The following is an 18,836-nucleotide window of genomic DNA, read 5'->3' as shown; positions in this document are numbered from 1 at the left end:
GAGCATATATAAGCTAGGATTCAGAAGTCAGAGAAGGAAGATGGGAGCTCAAGCTCTCAGGACCAAGGCCAGACTGAAAGGCTCTCCAGAAAGCTGCCCAGCCCCACAAAGGAGATAATAAAGGAGCTGGACTATAAGAAAGCTAACTGGGCCACAGGAAAGGAGACAAGACTTGGAAAGAGACAATGAAGGATTTGGACCTTAATTCCTGGCTATATTTTTGGTGATTACTGAACCGAAAGGAAGGCAGCCTCCAGAGACCCCAAGAAAACCCCAACAGAGAATATTACATTTTAGAGGAGAATATTACAGATATGTTTTCAATTTACAAAGTTATCAGGTTATAGTATCTCATTATTTAATAGCTATAATTTATATAATCTTTAAGTCTTGGAGGCATTTTCCAAATATTATTTCATTTTATCTTTACAATAACATTGTGAACATTACTATTGTTGTTATCTATTTTGCAGATGAGGAACCTGACATAAGTAGAAATTAAGTTACCTGCCCAGTGTCACACAGTTAGTAAATGTTCAAAAACGAGATACTTCAAATTGGAGTAAAAGGGTCTGATTGGTTCAGTCAACCCCATCCCTTAAATTCAAAATAACTTGATGAGTTAAATACTATAGCTTTTATATATACTATTGTGATTATTATCCCCATTTTATACTTGAGGAAACTGAGGCTTACAGATGAAGTGACTTACTCATAATCATTCAATGAAGCTGACTAGGAAGAATCAGAAAATAATATATAGTCATCACATAATAGGATTGAAGGGAGGAAAGAATCTTAGAGGTAATATTGATGACATTCTATTAGCATTATAATCATTTGAACTTATGCCTAGTCTCCTTTACTATTCTGCAAAGTCTATGAGTTCAAGGGCCATGTCTTCCCCATCTCTGGAGCAGCATATCCTCCCATCATGAGTACAGAACCTTATGTATACATATACTTGCTAAATGTTTGGTGAATTAGGTAGATTAACCAGGGTACAAAGCACTGGACAACTGTAGTTGCCAGTGGTAAAAAGAAGAATCATACAAGTGATCCATGGAAGAAGTGTTGAAGTAAGTATGCAAGAATGTGGAGAGAAGTGGATTTAGAATAAATAGAACCTGAATTCAGATCTCTCTCCTATCAATTATTAAAGGTATGATCTTAAAAAATCATTTCTGAAATCCCATCCAGATTTAAACAACAATTTTATTTTTAGAAGAAAATCAGCTTTGGATTCCAAACACTTGTTGAGTCCCTAATTTACCTAGTGATTCTGACCAAGATATTCTGCAATTCAATTCAATATACCTCACTTAAGACGTGTGCTCTATAGCTGGCAATATATTATGTTAGGTGCTAAAAATAGCCCCCCTATAAAAAGCAATCCCTGACCTCAAGGAGCTTTAATTCATTCAATGAAAGAGAATCAAGTGAATAACAGGGAAGACTGTAATCTCACTAGTTTTCTCCTTGAATTGTTGTAAGGGTTAATTGAGATGTCTATGAACCTGTTCTTTAAGCACAGAACAAATGTGAATTACCATCAGGGAAGGGAAGAATTTAAGTTGATTTTGTGGTATAATGGAGTGGGACTCTAATGTTTCTCATATTTTTGGCAAGATTATTCTGAAGCACTAAAGAATCAGATAGTGAGATTAGAGGCAGCACTGAAATTAAAAGAGATTTTTTTTAATGACTTTTAAATGGAAATCAAGAAGCCAAACAACTGTCTTGACAGCTCCTATCCTCTCAGGTGTAATGAGGCAGAGGTTGTCAGACAGAATAAAAGCAATTTGACTTCCTTCCCCAAAACAAAATCCACCACTGGCTGCTAGAAGCCACTTGGAGAATTCTAGAGTAAAAGGAAATTTAGTGCCTTCAAACCAGTATCTACTGGGAGAGGATGTACTGGAGATCCCAAAAGTCTACATTCAGAAGTTGCCTGAATAATGTTTCTTTTCATAATAATAATTCATATTTTCATAGAATTTTTTAATTTAAAAGGGACTTTTTTCAAAAAAAAAAAAGAAACTTGGAGCATAAAAGTGGTACAATTATCAATAATTCTTATTTTAAAGATGAGGAAAATGAGACTGGGATAGGGTAGGATAGGGCCTATGATTTCACAGTTTTAGGGAACCCCTGGTTAGCAAAGTCCTTCAACAACTTCTCAGCAACTTAGAATCTTATGGAGTTGCCTGAGGGTACTGAGAATTTAAGTGATTTGCCCACTGAGACCCAGCCAATAAGTGTCAAAGATGCTTTGGAGCCAGTTCCAGAGTTTAAAACTCTTAAATTAAAGTGGCTTTGCACTCTTCCCTTTTCTTTTTTTTCCTCTCCTTCCTTATCTCATCTCTGAACTTTTTTGTTCCCTAAATTCCTGGGACATAGAGGCCTAGGCCAGCAGCCAGAGAAAGGACATGAGGAAATTTGATAACTGAAGCCCAAGTTAAAATTTAGTAAGTCTAAGCAGTGGAAATATACCAAAACAAGACTAAATTTACAACTTCTGGGATGGACCTGGCAAATTGCTTTTTAGCTGGTCTCTCTTTGAGAGGAGTATTTCAAAAGTGATTTATGGTAGTATTTTTACTAGGAGGTATGGTTAATTCTTTCTGTTGGATGGATCCACAGATAACCCTAGCATAGCATTTTATTTCACATGCTAAAATGGAAAAAAAACTGCATGGCACATAAGAAAAGAATATACTTATGTGTATAGTAAGTTAACCTGGGGGCTGCAAGGGATCAGGGATAGATTTCAGGGCATCCAGGAACTTAGATGGGAAAAAAACCAAAACTCTATCTTCATTTATCAGTCATTGAAATGCAGTGCTTCCTTCAATATTTAAAAGCAAAACATTATTCTGTAAAGGGACCCCATGGAGTTCATCAAGAGGGTTCTTGCTTTGGTTAAGCTACACAAACTAATAAATAAGATTTTTACAAAATTTGAGTTTATATACTATGTCAGTATTAATTTTATTGCACTTTTTTCAATTAAAAAAACATAAAAAATGAACCAAGTTTTTAGTTTAAAAGATAGAATGCATCTAGTTTTTATTAATAAGCTTGCATAGCTTATTTTCCATAGGGAAAAAAAGTCCCAAGTCAGGAAACTCAGGTTCAGTCCCTAGTTCCCATTATAACCTTTAGAAAGACTCTTAGATACACAGTATTCAGTGCTAGGAGGGTTCAAAGCCCATTACTGGTGAAGCCAAGAGAAAGCATGGAATCATCCAAGTTTTCACATGCATTGAATGAAAGAGCTGGGACTCCAAAGCAGATCTCTTCACTTCAAATCTACTGGTTTCTACCATAAGAGATGCAGACTGAAAATCAATAAGCACTCAGTCCGGTAGATTTGCAGGAGATTTGGGCACTTTATCTTTTTGAAACTTGGTTGTCTCATCTTTAAAAATAGGGATATTAATTATGCCTAAGCTAAAACATTTTATAAACTTAAAATATCTACAAAAATGTAGTTTTTTGTCTTTGCTATTACTCAGAATTTTCAGTTCCTTCCAGTGCAGTACTCTCGGAATCCTTTCCTCATTTCTCCAGTTGATAGTGCTTCACCATGGGGATTACCTTGTGTTTTATTTGTATATAAACTTTTTATGTGTCCATGATCTCTCTCACTTAAATTCAATTGACTTGCATGTTATGGCATCACCTCCCTGAAGTGATGATTGACTTTGAACAGGAAGGACCAACAGCAACCACATGTTTTTTAGAGAATATAAGCTCCTTGAAGACAACTGTCTTGTTCACCTTTGCCTTTTTACTTCCAGTGATCAGCACAGTAACTGGTCACTAAGTAAATGCTTATTGAGCTATTGATTATCATGAGTGATGTGGACAGGACCTTTAATGAACCAACTGGGATAGATGAGCCTTCCTGATAATCAAAAGATTCAAAATACACCAAGTGGTCAGTAGATGATTTGCCTTGCATAAATGAGTGATTTCCCTGTTTTTAGCTTCTTATTGATTTTCTGACTCAATTCTTACATTTTCTGACTGCATTGAATCATTTAAGGTTTGACTCACAGAAACATATATTAGGAAGTGATATCTCGTCCCCTGCGAATCTGAAGAGGCATCTTTATCTTAACATCCCTGAAGGTGGGTCACCTGCTTAGTAACTTCTGGTAATAAGGGAACCAATTAATTCCAAAATCAATTCTTACTATCAAGATTTCCCCCTTATATTGAGCTAAAATTAACACCTTCACTTTCATGGACTGTTTCTAGTTCTTCCCTTAGGGATTAAGGAAGAATAAAAAAACCTTTCTTCTATGTGGCAGTATATCAAAACACCATCTCTTCCTCGATCTTTCTTTTCCCATACCAAGTGTCTCTGGGTCCTTGAGATTTCATTGGTCCTAAGCTGAATAGCCATTCCTGGCACTGAAACACTAAGCTAGCATATCATGCTCCACCCCCCATCCCCATCCCTAGCATCCATACTATCTTCCTGACTTTACCTCTGCCTGCATTTTTAATATCATCCATCACTCCAATCAGCCCTAGTGCCGCCTGCCCAGCTGGGATGCTGCTACCCTCTGCTGGCCACCACAAAACTTGCTGATAACAAGCACTTCATTCATTTGGTCTCTTTTCTCCATCCACTTGTACACCAGGGACTATTCTATCTAGATGTTATCTGCTACTTGTGTATAATAGCTCATCTTCAAGGCACACAAAGTGATTTCTTCACAATATTGTGTGCTTTAGGTAGGATAATTATTATTTTACCCATTCTACAGATAGAGCACGCAGCTAGGTTCCTGGGCTACTCTTACACACCAATTTTTAGTGACATTTTCTCTGGAAAACATTTTGCACGTATCTTATATTTACTTATGATTGAACATGTTGCTGCTCCTTGATAGGAAGAACATTTTCTGAGACAAATGACCATTTTGATTTTGATTCTCTCCACAGCATAAATAACACTGTGACTTAGTAGGCATCTAATAAATGTTTGCTAACTGAGTAAAAGCTAAGAATTGATTATTGGAAATGTTTATTTTATTCCATAAATTAAAAATAAAATTAATTTAAAAGAAATTAAAATTAAATAAATTGGTCAAGTCCCCAAAGCTAGTGTCAGAATCAGAACTTGAACCCACTGGGTCTTCTTATGGCAAAACTTGTTATTTTTTTCACTAAGCTGGATTTCAGCACAAGGTGCTCAGGAATCATCCTGACTAAAAGCAACCTAAAAATGATCCCATGAATCTTAGAATTGGAAAGAACTTCACAGGTCACTTATTCTAGACTCCTAATCAATGCATGAATCATCTCTATAACACATCAGATAAATTAGCATATGGCTGCTAGTTTGATACCTCTGAAAACAGTTGACTCACTACCTCTAGTTGCACTTTCCTTGTAGTTTCCTCTTTTCTTTTCTCCCTCTCATTCTATAGGTATGTAATAATATATGTATAAATACATAAGTATGTTATCTTTATAATTGCATTTTAAATAAACATATGTATGTTATCTTTCTATAGTTATTCATATACATATGTATGTTTTATTATCACTATATAACATAATTATTATGTTATTATCTCTGTGTATATACATACACACATATATAGTTATAGATAGAATAATTTAAATGCATGATAGAAGTCTCAGCTCAAATAACATCCACTCCATGAAACCTTCAATGATTCCCAGGTCAGAATTTATATTTTCTACCTCAGACTTACATATTGCTTTGTTTGCACCTATCTTAATGCTTACCTATATTCCATTTTGAGTTTTAGTTATTTCTGTTATTTCTCTCTCTTTATCAATAAACTCAGAAGGTCAGTGTTAGCAGTTCATTTATGAAAGTAATATTCACTTAATAAGTGTTTTATTGAATTGGTTTAAATTTGAGATCTTATTGCTATATTGCTCTCTGGGGACAGGTGACAAATTTCATTTATCTCTGTCTCACACCTGTTCCAATGTTTTGCATGAGGCACTCTATATAGTAACTATAAGGAATGATGTTGTTACTGTTGATTGCCCTTTTTTCTCAAAGTAGACCATGACATCAGGAAGATGATGCCATGATACGCAAAAAAAGTGAATTTTAGTGAGAATGGGCTATGCAAAGTCATTTGTCTTATTTTTTATTTTACTGCAGAATCATCTACATCCTGTGCCAGGATATCCACCAGGATGATTGGAGATGAATCTGATTACAGGGGGAGACCTTGGTATTTTTAAGCTAAGGTATTTAATAGGTCTCAGTTTGACTGAGGCAATGTCCATTCAGTAATTAAGGCTAGGTAAGAACTGAGGCAAAGAATGTCATGGTCCTCTCTAAAAATAAAGAAAAACAACAATTTCTATGAATAGAGCTGCCGTAAGAGGGATCAAATTGGAATAGGTCAATTGACAACAAAGCTACCCCTCCTTTGTGTGTGTGTGTGTGTGTGTGTGTGAGATGCTCTCTCTCTGTTTCAGTCTCTGACTCTCTTCATCTCTGTCTCTTTCCATTTCTGTCTCTGTCTTTCTCTTTCTCTCTGTCTCTCTGCCTCTTTTCTGTGTCTCTTTCCCACTCTTCCTTCTCTCAACATAAGGTATCATACCCTTACCCTTACCTCTGTCCAAAGAAATGTAATGTTTTGAATATCTTACTGGCTGGATTTCTTTCTTAAAGACCATGCTTTAAATCCAAATCACTGTGGTTCTCATGGATTGATCTATAATAGTTCTCAGGCCAAGCTCCAGTTGGTCCATGTTTGGGTCCTAATTGATGCAGAGGGAATGCGAATAGTAATTGTTTCTATTTTGGCCAGAAACTCTGAGGGTCCTCCCCTCCCAGATTGAATTTTTAGTAGATAAAAGAAATAATAAAAGAATGAATGACAAATCATATGAAGCAACAAATATAACTAACAAGAATCACAGCATTGAGGGCAAAGTTCATTTGTATTTCTTGAAGCACTACATTTTATGTCAATCTGTTTAATTAATACTTATTGGATCTGTTTAATTAATACTTATTGAATAACAATGGATTCGGGCACATCTTATTCAGCATTATCTGGAAACACAATAGAGGATAAAGAGTCCTAGCAGATGAAGTTTTGAGTCCCAGTTCTGCTATTTAAATTATTGCCTGTGTAATCTTAGCTAAATCATTTCTCTTCTCTAAAGACTCAGTGTTCTTATCTATAGAAATGGAGATAGGAGATAGTATTATTTCTCAAGGTCATTGTGAGGAAAAACAAAACAATGTATGAGAAGATTCTGAAAAATTTTGAAGAACAATGTTCGAGTGGTTTGTGAATCATCGAATGCTTTTGTTGCTGTTCACTCATTTTTTTTTCCACTTTGTGTCCAATTCTCCTTGATTCCACTTGAGGTCTTAGAAAAGATACAGGGGTAGTTTTCTATTTACTTTTCCTCTTCATTTTACAGATGAGGAACTCGGGCAAATAGAGTTAAATGACTTACCTAGGGTCACTCAGATAGTAACTATCAGAAGCCAGATTTGAATTCAAGAAGATGACTCTTTCTGTTCCAAGCCTAGTGCTTTATTTACTGTTATAAAATAATGTATATTACTTTATAACATAAAGTTTATTTCCTTTATGTTCTAATGCTTGAAAAATCATTGATCTATGAATAATAGATATGGTAAATCCATTGATCAGTATAATTGATTGCCTGGAACATCCTATTTCTCCCAAATATCAAATAATATATTTCTATAGCCACTTATGGATATAGAAGGGGAAAGAAAGAACTATTTACATATATCAACAAGCCTTATCAGAAATCAGAATAGAAAATACAAAAAAAAAATTGGAGAGGACTAATCATTCTTGGGAGACAGTGTTCAGGAAAAAAGGGCAAGAATAACACTCATGGTCTTAGATGTCTAATTACAACATAAACTATGAGTGATCAACAAACTGAACTAGAGACAAAGAAGGCAAAAATATTCATTGAGTATTAGAAGATAGGATTTCAGGATTGGAAGGAACCTTAGATGCTATTTAGTCTAATTGCTACTTTGAAAAACACTAAAACACCAGTCTTGGGTACCCTACCAAGAACATAACATGAATTTCTGTATTCTATCAAATCAAGAGGTGATAGTTCCCTGTAAGACTTAGAAACTGGCTTTTCAAATTCAAACCAAGATCCCATTAGCATTTTTAGCTGGCATAGCACACTGTTGATTTAGTGAGCTTTTCAGACTAACTGCTGACTAGCCATTTTCACTTATGATGCTTATGAAATTGATCATTTGAATTTAAGAATAAGACATCAGTATCTACTAAATTTTATTATATCATATTTGATTAATGTTATATACTGTCTTTATATTTGAATTCTGAATTTGCCAACCAAAGTGATTTCTTCAAAGTTTTTGATATCTTCAAATTTGTAGAGCTTTTAATCAATGCCTTAATTCAAGGCACTGATTTAAAAAAGTTTTTCAGGATTAGGTCAAACAGAGATTCCTGAGGCACTCCATTAGAGACCTCCTTCTAATTTAATAAGAAATTATTAATGATCACTGTTTTTGTTGGGCCATTCAATCAGACAAATTAATTAAGTCCTAAATCTGCTTAATTTTACTATCATCTGTCCATGTCTTGTTTTCCATAAAAATTGCAAAAACAGGTTTTGTTAAACTGATTTAATAGACAACTCCTATTTCTCCTTTATTGAATTATTTCTTTTTGTGTCTTCAAAATTTCATTCATTATATCATTTTCATGCTTTCTGAACTGACTTCTCTTAGAGAATTTCTTTCCACAGGATTTTAACTATTCTTTATCTCAATGATTTCAAATATATATATTCCTGGAAACTAAGATGTACGCCAGACAACACATAGTTTTACTCCCATTCTCTAGTACAAATATGAAGATGAAATTGCCACTTCACTTCAATGTTCCCATCTTTTCTCCAAAAAGCCAGTTCCTCAGTCTTATGAAAATCTAATACAAAATTGAATTTCTCCTTTTGAATTGTTTTACCTTTTAAAATATGATATTATCATTAAGGCAAGTTAAGAAATTAACAAATGTTCTGCATTTGGCAGAGAGCTCTAGTAGATACCTTTGATAGCTGAAATTCTCTATCATTGTTAGATCATGGCACTATACTAGACTTGTGATTTCTTTCCCAGACTTTTTTCTTCTTTCCTTGCAAGTCATCCATTATATACTCAGATAATGCATTTTATCCCTTTTCTTTGGCTCCAATGAGCTTCACTAAATGTTTTCCATCAAATTAGTATGACAGAAATTAGATATGGACCCACACAACACCATATACCAAGATAAGATAAAAATGGGTCCATGATTTAGGCATAAAGAATGAGATAATAAATAGATTAGAGGAACAGAGAATAGTCTACCTCTCAGACCTGTGGAGGAGGAAGGAATTTATGACCAGAGGAGAACTAGAGATCACTATTGATCACAAAATAGAAGATTTTGATTACATCAAACTAAAAAGTTTCTGTACAAACAATACTAATGCAAACAAGATTAGAAGGGAAGTAACAGATTGGGAAAATATTTTTACAGTTAAAGGTTCTGATAAAGGTCTCATTTCTAAAATATATAGAGAACTGACCCTAATTTATAAGAAACCAAACCATTTTCCAATTGATAAATGGTCAAATGATATGAACAGACAATTCCCAGATGACGAAATTGAAATTATATCCACTCATATGAAAGTGTTCCAAATCACTACTGATCAGAGAAATGGAAATTAAGACAACTCTGAGATACCACTACACACCTGTCAGATTAGCTAAGATGACAGGAACAAATAATGATGAATGTTGGAGAGGATGTGGGAAAACTGGGACACTGATACATTGTTGGTGGAGTTGTGAAAGAATCCAACCATTCTGAAGAGCAATTTGGAACTATGCCCAAAAAATTATCAAAATGTGCATACCCTTTGATCCAGCAGTGCTACTATTGGGCTTATCTGTATGTGCCAAAATGTTTGTGGCAGCTCTTTTCTTAGTGGCTAGAAACTGGAAGATGAATGGATGTCCATCAATTGGAGAATGGTTGGGTAAATTATGGTATATGAAGGTTATGGAATATTATTGCTCTGTAAGAAATGACCAGCAGGATGAATACAGAGAGGTCTGGAGAGACTTACATGAACTGATGCTGAGTGAAATGAGCAGAACCAGAAGATCACTGTACACTTCAACAACAATACTGTATGAGGATGTATTCTGATGGAAGTGGATATCTTCAACATAAAGAAGATCCAACTCACTTCCAGTTGATCAATGATGGACAGAAACAACTACACCCAGAGAAGGAACACTGGGAAGTGAATGTAAACTGTTAGCACTACTGTCTATCTACCCAGGTTACTTATACCTTCTGAATCCAATACTTAAAGTGCAACAAGAAAATTGGATTTACACACATATATTTTATCTAGGCTATTCTGTAACAATGCAAAATGTATGGAATTGCCTGTCATCTAGGGGAGGGAGTAGAGGGAGGAAGGGGAAAATTTGGAAAAATGAATACAAGGGATAATGTTATAAAAAATTACTCATGAATATATACTGTCAAAATTTTATAATTATAAATGTTTTTCATCAAAGAGACTCCTTTGAGTCATGAGGCTACATACATGAGTATAATGTGTTCACAGTCAATGTTGCATCATCCTTTTAAATTCTATGTTTTTCATTTTGGATGATACTTGCCCTTCAAAAACTTTATTCTAGTCATGAATCTTATGGCAACAAGTCACAATGATCCTTATGAGTTTAATTTGATTTCTTTGTTTTAAAATCTTTAGTTCACCTTGTTTCTTACCATATTTTTTACATTTATATTTAAGCACTTGAATCTGTGAGGTTTTTATTTTTTTAATTGGGTATTAGTATTTTTCTCCTATAAAATTCTGGCTACAGGATTTGCTATTTTTTTCTTTCTAAATTGTGGCATGTTCTATTGCTTAGTATATACACAGTCACTTTTATTTCTGCTATTTTCTTCTTGGTTTAAAGCTCTTTTGATTAGATTTGCAAGATTCTAGGCAAAGACTTACTGGCATTAAAATGGATGCATTACATTCCCTGGCCAAAAACAAACTATATTGTAAACCATGGCTCAGAAAACCAAATTCTATTCTCCCACACCATCTTCTTAAGAAAGTGTTTACTTCCCACATCTGTCTATCTCTTCTGAATCCCTTGATTTGATGAAGAGCAGTTATTTGAAAATACCATTTGTGTTACTAAAGTCTTGACCAAAACTTCATACACTTCAGATTTTTTTTCTGACAGTATCATTTCTATCAATGTGGATCATCAGGAAATGGGTAAGAGTCATCTATTTTGAAAAGACTTAAGAATTTCTGTTTGTCTCAGACATATGCCGCAGGAATAAAACAGATTTCTCTGTAACTGTCGACCAGTCAACACTCAGCTACTCGTATCACTTCTTTGGGCAGTACTAACATTTTCTATCATCTCTTCTTTCTCTAATCTTTAATAAATGATCCTTCATCTGACAACAACATTGAGTATACACAGTGATACTTTGGAAGACAAGTTACTGCTTCCTCTTCAGTGTGTTTGAGTGTTTTCACTTGAAGAATGGCTTCGGTAACTTTTTTTTTTTCCTTTCCCTCTAAACATTTATATTAGCATAGGCTTTTGTGTTAGCTCTAATAACCCTATTACTAACAAACCAATCTCAATTTTAAATGTAATCCAGTAGTTCAAGACAACTTGGGAAAACAAGGTAAAAGAGGGATCCATAGAGACTATATAAACAGAATGGGGATTTATTTCCCAGAATTTTCAGTTTTCTGATTTCCATTGTCCTTGGAGAGACTTCTATTCAGAGATTTTGTAAGAAGTAGCAGAAAGAAGCTGCCAGGGAGTCCAAACTTTTCCTGGTGTGTGGCCAAGAATAGAGCACTGGTATGCTGATTGCTGATTGAACAGCTGTAATTAGGGGAAAGCAAAGGACAAACTGAGACCTCTCTGAAAAATCTGTTCATGGAGGTGAGGCAGACCACAAATGGATATGGTGTTCAGACCAGATGGGAGCAGAATGTGGGCAGCCCAAGGAAACATAGAATCACCCTACCCAACAATGGGGTACTGACTGGATAGACTGAAATTAGTAGTCACTCAATAAACAGTCAATAAACATTTAAGTATGTACTGTTTGGAGGAACTAGGTGATGCAATGGATAGAATACTAGTCAGTAAAGCTCATCTTCCTGAGTTCAAATACCGCCTTAAACATTCAACAGCTGTGTGACTCTAGATAAGACACTTAACCTTGTTTGCCTCAGTTTCCTAATCTATGAAATGAGCTAAAGAAGGAAATGGCAAACCAGTATCTTTGCCAAGAAAATCAAAATGGGGTCATAGAAATCCAAACATGAATAAAATCACTGATTACCACCACCACCTTCACCATTTGTTATGTCTAATTTTAAACTCTGGGCATATAAAACAAGATAAAAGCCACTCCCTACCCCCAAAGAGCTCATAACTTAATGGAAATGATGTTTATGGGATCAAATAGAATTCTTGGTCATCCTGCTTTTTTAAAGAGTACTTACTGAGGAGTCAGTCTATATACACTTTTAAACCTTCCCAGTAAATTTCCTTTCAATCCCCTCCATTTTTTTATTGTTGTTGTTTTTTTGTTTTTGTTTTTGTTTTTTTTTTTGTTTTTTTACAAACTAAGTGGGATTAAGGGAGAAGAAGAAAAAAAAAATCCAAGTTTCAAAATTATTGAGAATATTTAAAGCAATGTTCTATTGCTTAGTTGGATTTTTATGCCATCCGATTGTTATATAGTCATGAAAGTGACATTTGGAGTATATGAAATTGCAGTATATATGCTGTGTTTGAAAGGGTTAATCCATCCCATGAGCAATGGGGATTTGACAGAGACATTTTGATGTTTTGGAAATTTTGAGCACATTCTAGACCATATCTTCTAGATTTCCTCTGAATCTGGTGATTACCAGTCACTACCAGTCAAGAGTCCTAGAGAAATGAGGAATTGGGGAGAGGATGGTGAAAGGAGGTATTCACAGAGAATTGGAACACCATCTGGTGACCAAAGAATATATTACACACCCTTAGCTGAGCAAATAATTGACAAACCAATGTTATAGTATATTTTTTTTTTTCCCAAAAGGACAAAGAGCAAGGGAAGAAGCCAAGGATGGTCACAGTTGTCACTAAATGTACCTCTTAGTCTTATGAATAGCACTTACCACCAATCTTCCTATAAAAAAAGAAAACTTATGAAACTTTTAAGAGCCCAGGCATTGGAATGGAATGATATTGTATTGATTTACCAGGGAGTCAAGAAACACATCACAGTTTCATGCAGAGAGAAGAGGGGTTTGATTACTTACTGGAGGGCCTGCTATTCCAATTCCTGGACCTCCTCTATTTCCAGGTTGGCCAGGCAAGCCTGGAGCACCTCGGTCCCCCTAGAACAAAAGAAGAACAAATTTACAAGATAAATATTTTAGTCACTAAAAATTGTTTTTATCCAACAAATTCATCCACAACTTTTGGTCAAGATCATATTTATTTATCCCAATTCAAACATCACAGGAAAGGATTTGGATTTTAGTCACTTCATTGTCATAGTCACCTGTCACCCAACAAAATGTATCTTGTCAATGTTCCTTTGAAAATTCTATCAACACTGTTAAAGTAACCCCACTCTTATCTCCCTTTTTGCACAGATTTTGATTTTGTCTCTAAGCTAGATCATGCCTGTCAACCAAACCATACACCTAATTCGAATGATATGTCCCCAATTTAACCACACTCTCATACTGATCATACTTCTCTATTTGACCTCCTAAGTTCATACCTATAAAAAAATTAAAACTTGAGTGCACTACAAATTCTGATGATTATTTTACCGTAAGTCTTGATTCCTACTCTTTTAATGTAGATTTGCACCACAGAGATCATTTAAAATAACTCTTACCCAGTGCATGAGTCCAGCTCACAAAAACTTGACAACTAGTCCTCTCTGAAGACCTTTATTAATGATGAATTCTTTATATCTGAAGAAAGTCCATTTCATTCTTGGATGACTTTAATTTTAATTTACTTATACTAAATCCAAATTTACTTTCCATATCTTCTAACCATTGAACTTATCTCTGTATTCTCTAGCTACATAGAATAAGTTTGGTTCTTCTTCCACATGATAGTGTTTCAAATTTTGGAATTCCTCTGTTTTTCTTCCTTCCCTAAAGAAAGCTTTTCTTAAGACTCTGGTTCTTCACCATGGGAACAGGAGTGGAACACTGCATAGCATTTTCACTCTCTTTGTTATTATTTGCTTGCATTTTGTTTCTTTTTTCTAAGTTTTTCTTTTTCTATCTTCTTGATCTGATTTTTCTTGAGCAATTGGATGGCTGCGTGAATATGTATATACATATTGGATCTGGCATGTATTTTGGCATATTTCACATGTATTAGACTGCCTGCCAGGTAGGGGAGAGGATGGGAGGAAGAAGGGGAAATTTTGCAGCAGGGAGTTATGCAGGGGTCAATGTTAGAAAAAGTATCCATGCATGTGCTTTGTGAATAAAAAGCTTTAATTAAAAAAAAAGACTCTGGTTCTTCTTGTTGATTCAAATGAATGTGCTTTTAAGGACTTTAGTGATCATCCTAGAGGTATAGCTCCACGTCTCAAAGTCCCTTCTCAAAGTAGCACTTAAAATTGAACACAATATTGAAAATTCCCATTTGACCAGAGTAGAAGACAAGACAATTTCCCATATTCCTTAACCCTTTATAAAATAACGTGAGTTCTCCTTAAGATCTGATGAGTGTTTGAGGAAGGAATATCACATAATTCAATCTCAACTGAATGTCTCTATATTTTTATCACTCAAAGACTCTTCAATCTCTAATGAATGGCCTTGAAATTTGGTTTCAGAGACTACCTCTCTGTAAAAATACCTCCTTATAAGGTAACCAATGACCTCTTAATTATCAAAACCAATGGGATTTTCTAGTCTTAATTTTTATCTTTGCACAACTGACACTGTTAGCCACCATTCTCAATACCATATCCTGTATTATATTCTGGTGACAATGCATTCTCTCTTGGTCCTCTATGTATATGTCTACTTCTCACTTTTATTTTTTCTCCCAATTCCTCTCCTTTTCCTATCAATATGGGTTTCGCTCTGACTTGTTCTCATATTTCTCTAAACTTTCTCTCTTAGCATTTTAATCAATTCCTTGTTTTCAATTATTACCTGCATGGAAGTGATGCTCAAAATTATATGTACTCTTAATTTCTCAGCTTAATAGCAGTCTCATGTCTCCAACTAGCTGTTAGACATTTGCACCTGATCATCCCACATTATTTCAAATTCATTATGTCCCAAACTGAATTTTTTGTCTACATTTCCAAACTTGTCCCTCTTACCAATATTTCCAATTTTTCTGTAACCAACTTTTATCCTGATAGATAAATAAGAACAAGGGGACACAATAACAAGGAAGGATCCAGAGGAAAATATAACTTCTCAAAAATGGAAAGCTGAATTTAGCATCAGTCAGAGGTCATAGTGTTTGCTGTTTGGGAAGTTGTTTCTTTAATTTTTAATAGTACATTTCACTTATTCTTCTGTTTACTTTCACACATTTTAGACAAAGTTTCACAGACCATTAGAAATATATTTAGAGCAAACAGTATGTGAATGTACCAATTTTTTGAATGACCAGAAGATAATAAAATACATAGAAGGCTATGTCAATGAATAGTAAGGATTTAAAAGATATGGGAGCATTAAACTATAACACTAACTAACAGGAAAACATGAGGTCAAATCCCTACCTTTGTTACCATTAATGTGACCATAAGCAAGTCATTCAAATTCCTTGAGCCTCATCTAGAAAATGGTAATACTATAACTTGAAATGCCTCTCTCAAAAGTTGTGGAGCTCAAAAGAGAACAATTACAATATACTTCACAAAACTGAAAGTGTTAGAGTCTATACGTGTTGTTTGTATAGCAATAACAGATATTAGGAATTATATAAAAGTTACTTAACCTCAGTTTCCCTTATCTTCCAAACTAAGGTCTGTTGACCTGCTTCATAGGTTCCTTAAGATCATAAAGTTTCTTATTTAAAGGGCTCAAAGAGATCATCTAGTGAACTATACTCTTCATTGTTTTTTACTGTTGAGTCCACATTAGTACCCTGGATATCTTAGAATCAGCCGGAGTCAGGATAAGCAAAAGTCTTTATTCTTGGCCTTTTGGGGTCTCAGTCCAGGGATTAGATCTAGGAATTTACACGCCTCCTTCCTCTCTCTCCACTGCCCAAGAATGATTCTGCTTCTCGTATTCCGCTCTCTGATCTCTCCTCCCTTCTCTGTCCACATCCACAGATCAAGCCAGCACAGAGTTGAATAGGGTCATCCTTCAAACATGTTAATAGAGTATTGTCTAATTGGTAATTAGCTTTAAGTGCTCAGTTATCTAAGTGCATCTGCTCAGAGTTTTAGCCCTTTGCATTTTACAGATAAAGAAACTAAGGTCCAGAGAAGTTTAATGAAAATCATAGTCACTTCTCAAAGATTTAGGATAACATATTTTGGATAACAAATTCAGGATTAGTTTCATTACATCCTAAGTAGATTCCAAGATCATGGATGTGAAATATCTCTGGGAAATAAGAAGTAGAGCATGCTATAATGATTGATGTATAGAACTTGTAATCAGAAAGACATGAGTTCAAATCCTACCTTTGACAATAACTTCATAGATCATAGGCAAGTCATTTACTTTTGATCTGCCTCAGTTTTCTCACATGTAATCATTCTGCGCCTCAATTTCCCTATTTGTAAAATGACATGCTAGATATCCTTTAAAGTCCCTTATAGTCCCAAGTCAACCTATAAGAGCATGTTAATATGCAATGATAAGAGGGGAAAGTTTGTCATTTTGGTACTACTTTTTTAACCAAAATAATTTCTATATGGTATAAGAGATTATATCACTCAGTTCAAAGTTACTTTAAGCTCTAACATTTGGAGAGCCCTATATTACCTGCCTTTCTTCCTACTACCAGTATGTGAGCAACAACAATTAGTTCTAAATCACACTCTCACAGCATTATAAAATGTTAAGAGCTGGCAAACACCTCAATTCATGAGACATTAAAACATTAGAACAAATATTGATAAAGACTTGGAAATATGATGTGCTAGAATAGTTAGACAATAAACATTTTTAAAATATATTCTATGTATTAGCCACTATGCTAAGTGCTAGGATTACAAAAAAAAAGGCAAAAGATAATTGTTATTCTTAATGAGTTCACAGTCTACTATGTATAATCTATTACAAAGAATAAAGTAGAATTAATCAATAGAAGAAAGCTATCATTCTTAACTTCTATAACTTATGATTCTCTTAATTCTAAGAGTCTGTGAAATGTTTGGCATAATAAAATGTAGGACAATGGATTGGGTTTCAGAAAACCTTGATTTTATCTTCATTTTGCAACTAACCAACTGTATCCTCTGGGATAAGTTTTCTAAGAAAGGCAGCATATGACAAATCATAAAGGACACTGGACTACTGGAATCAGGAAGATCTGAATTTAAATTCTGTCTTCAGACATTTGTCAATTATGTGATCCATGAAAAGTCACTTAATCTTTCTGTGCCTTAATTTCCCTATTTGTAAAATAAGGAGGTTTACCTAACTGGCCTCTAATATCACTTCTAGTTCTAAATCTATAGTCCTAAAATTTTCTATAAAATGAGGAATAGAGGAGTAGATTAGAATACCTATAAGTTATTTTATAATTCTAATATTCTATGATAATGAATTCTGTATCTCTGCCTAAAAACAACTCACCCTGGAGAGATCAGATTTTAAAGCAATTATTCCTACACTAATAAGACAAGGGAAAGAGCTTCCTGGACATTCCCTGGAGTCCAAGTCTCAACTGCTCTCTTCATCAAATTTGCTGGTCTTTTGTCCATTTTTATGGGTTATAGCTCATTGAAATTCTGATCGTGTCCAAAAGAAACAAATCCCCAATTTAATAGCCCTTATTTTCCAATACCCAGCAAATAGTTTAGATGCTATTTCAGTAGAAGTTATAATGAAAGGTTAAGAAATAAAAGGGTGAGTGCTTGTGGGACAGAGATAGTAAAGATGCAATATATTTACTCTCTGTTAAAGTTCTGAGGAATTAGGGAGAAATTTTACTACAAATGAAGTAAAATAAACAAGCCTTTTATAGGCTTTGGGGTAATCGATGTGACACACCAATGAAACAATAAGTAAAGAAAAACCTCAGATTTAATTCTAAAATTTGATGACATTGTTTTTGATCCTTGACTAGACATGATAAGGGATATCATTTTCTCCAGTCTGCTGCTTATTCTTTAGAGACACTTCTTCCACCCCATATCACTTGCCTCTCTTCCAGTATGTGAGTAACAACAATTAGTTCTAAATCACACTCTCTCAGCATCATAGAATGTTAGAGCTGAAAAAGATCTCAATTCATGGGACATTAAAACATTAGAACAAATAATGTTAGTGACTTGGAAACCTATAATACTAGAATAGTTAGGCAACACACATTAAGTACCTATTGTTAGCCACTTTGCTAAATGCTAAGGATACAACAAAAAGGCAAAAGGTAGTTGCTACTCTTAATGAGTTCACAATCTGCTGTGTATGAGCTATCATATAGAATAAAATAGAATTATCAATAGAAGAAAGGCACTAGCATTAAGGGGTATTGGAAAAGGCTT

General features: G+C 34.5%; 1 protein-coding gene across 2 annotated transcripts in view; it reads right to left on the bottom strand.

The window, feature by feature from the left end:
• Window positions 1–18,836, bottom strand: part of COL22A1 (collagen type XXII alpha 1 chain) — a 578,696-nt gene that overhangs the window by 105,389 nt on the left and 454,471 nt on the right. For both annotated transcript variants that reach the window (XM_074264749.1, XM_074264757.1), the window contains one exon: window positions 13,429–13,506. In XM_074264749.1, the coding sequence (XP_074120850.1) occupies window positions 13,429–13,506 (78 nt within the window). The remainder of the gene's footprint in view (window positions 1–13,428; window positions 13,507–18,836) is intronic.

Source organism: Sminthopsis crassicaudata, chromosome 1 (assembly GCF_048593235.1).
Source record: "Sminthopsis crassicaudata isolate SCR6 chromosome 1, ASM4859323v1, whole genome shotgun sequence".
In the NCBI taxonomy this organism is placed as follows: domain Eukaryota; kingdom Metazoa; phylum Chordata; class Mammalia; order Dasyuromorphia; family Dasyuridae; genus Sminthopsis; species Sminthopsis crassicaudata.
The sequence above is the reverse complement of the archived record's forward strand: the minus strand, read 5'-3'. Positions and strand labels throughout refer to the sequence as shown.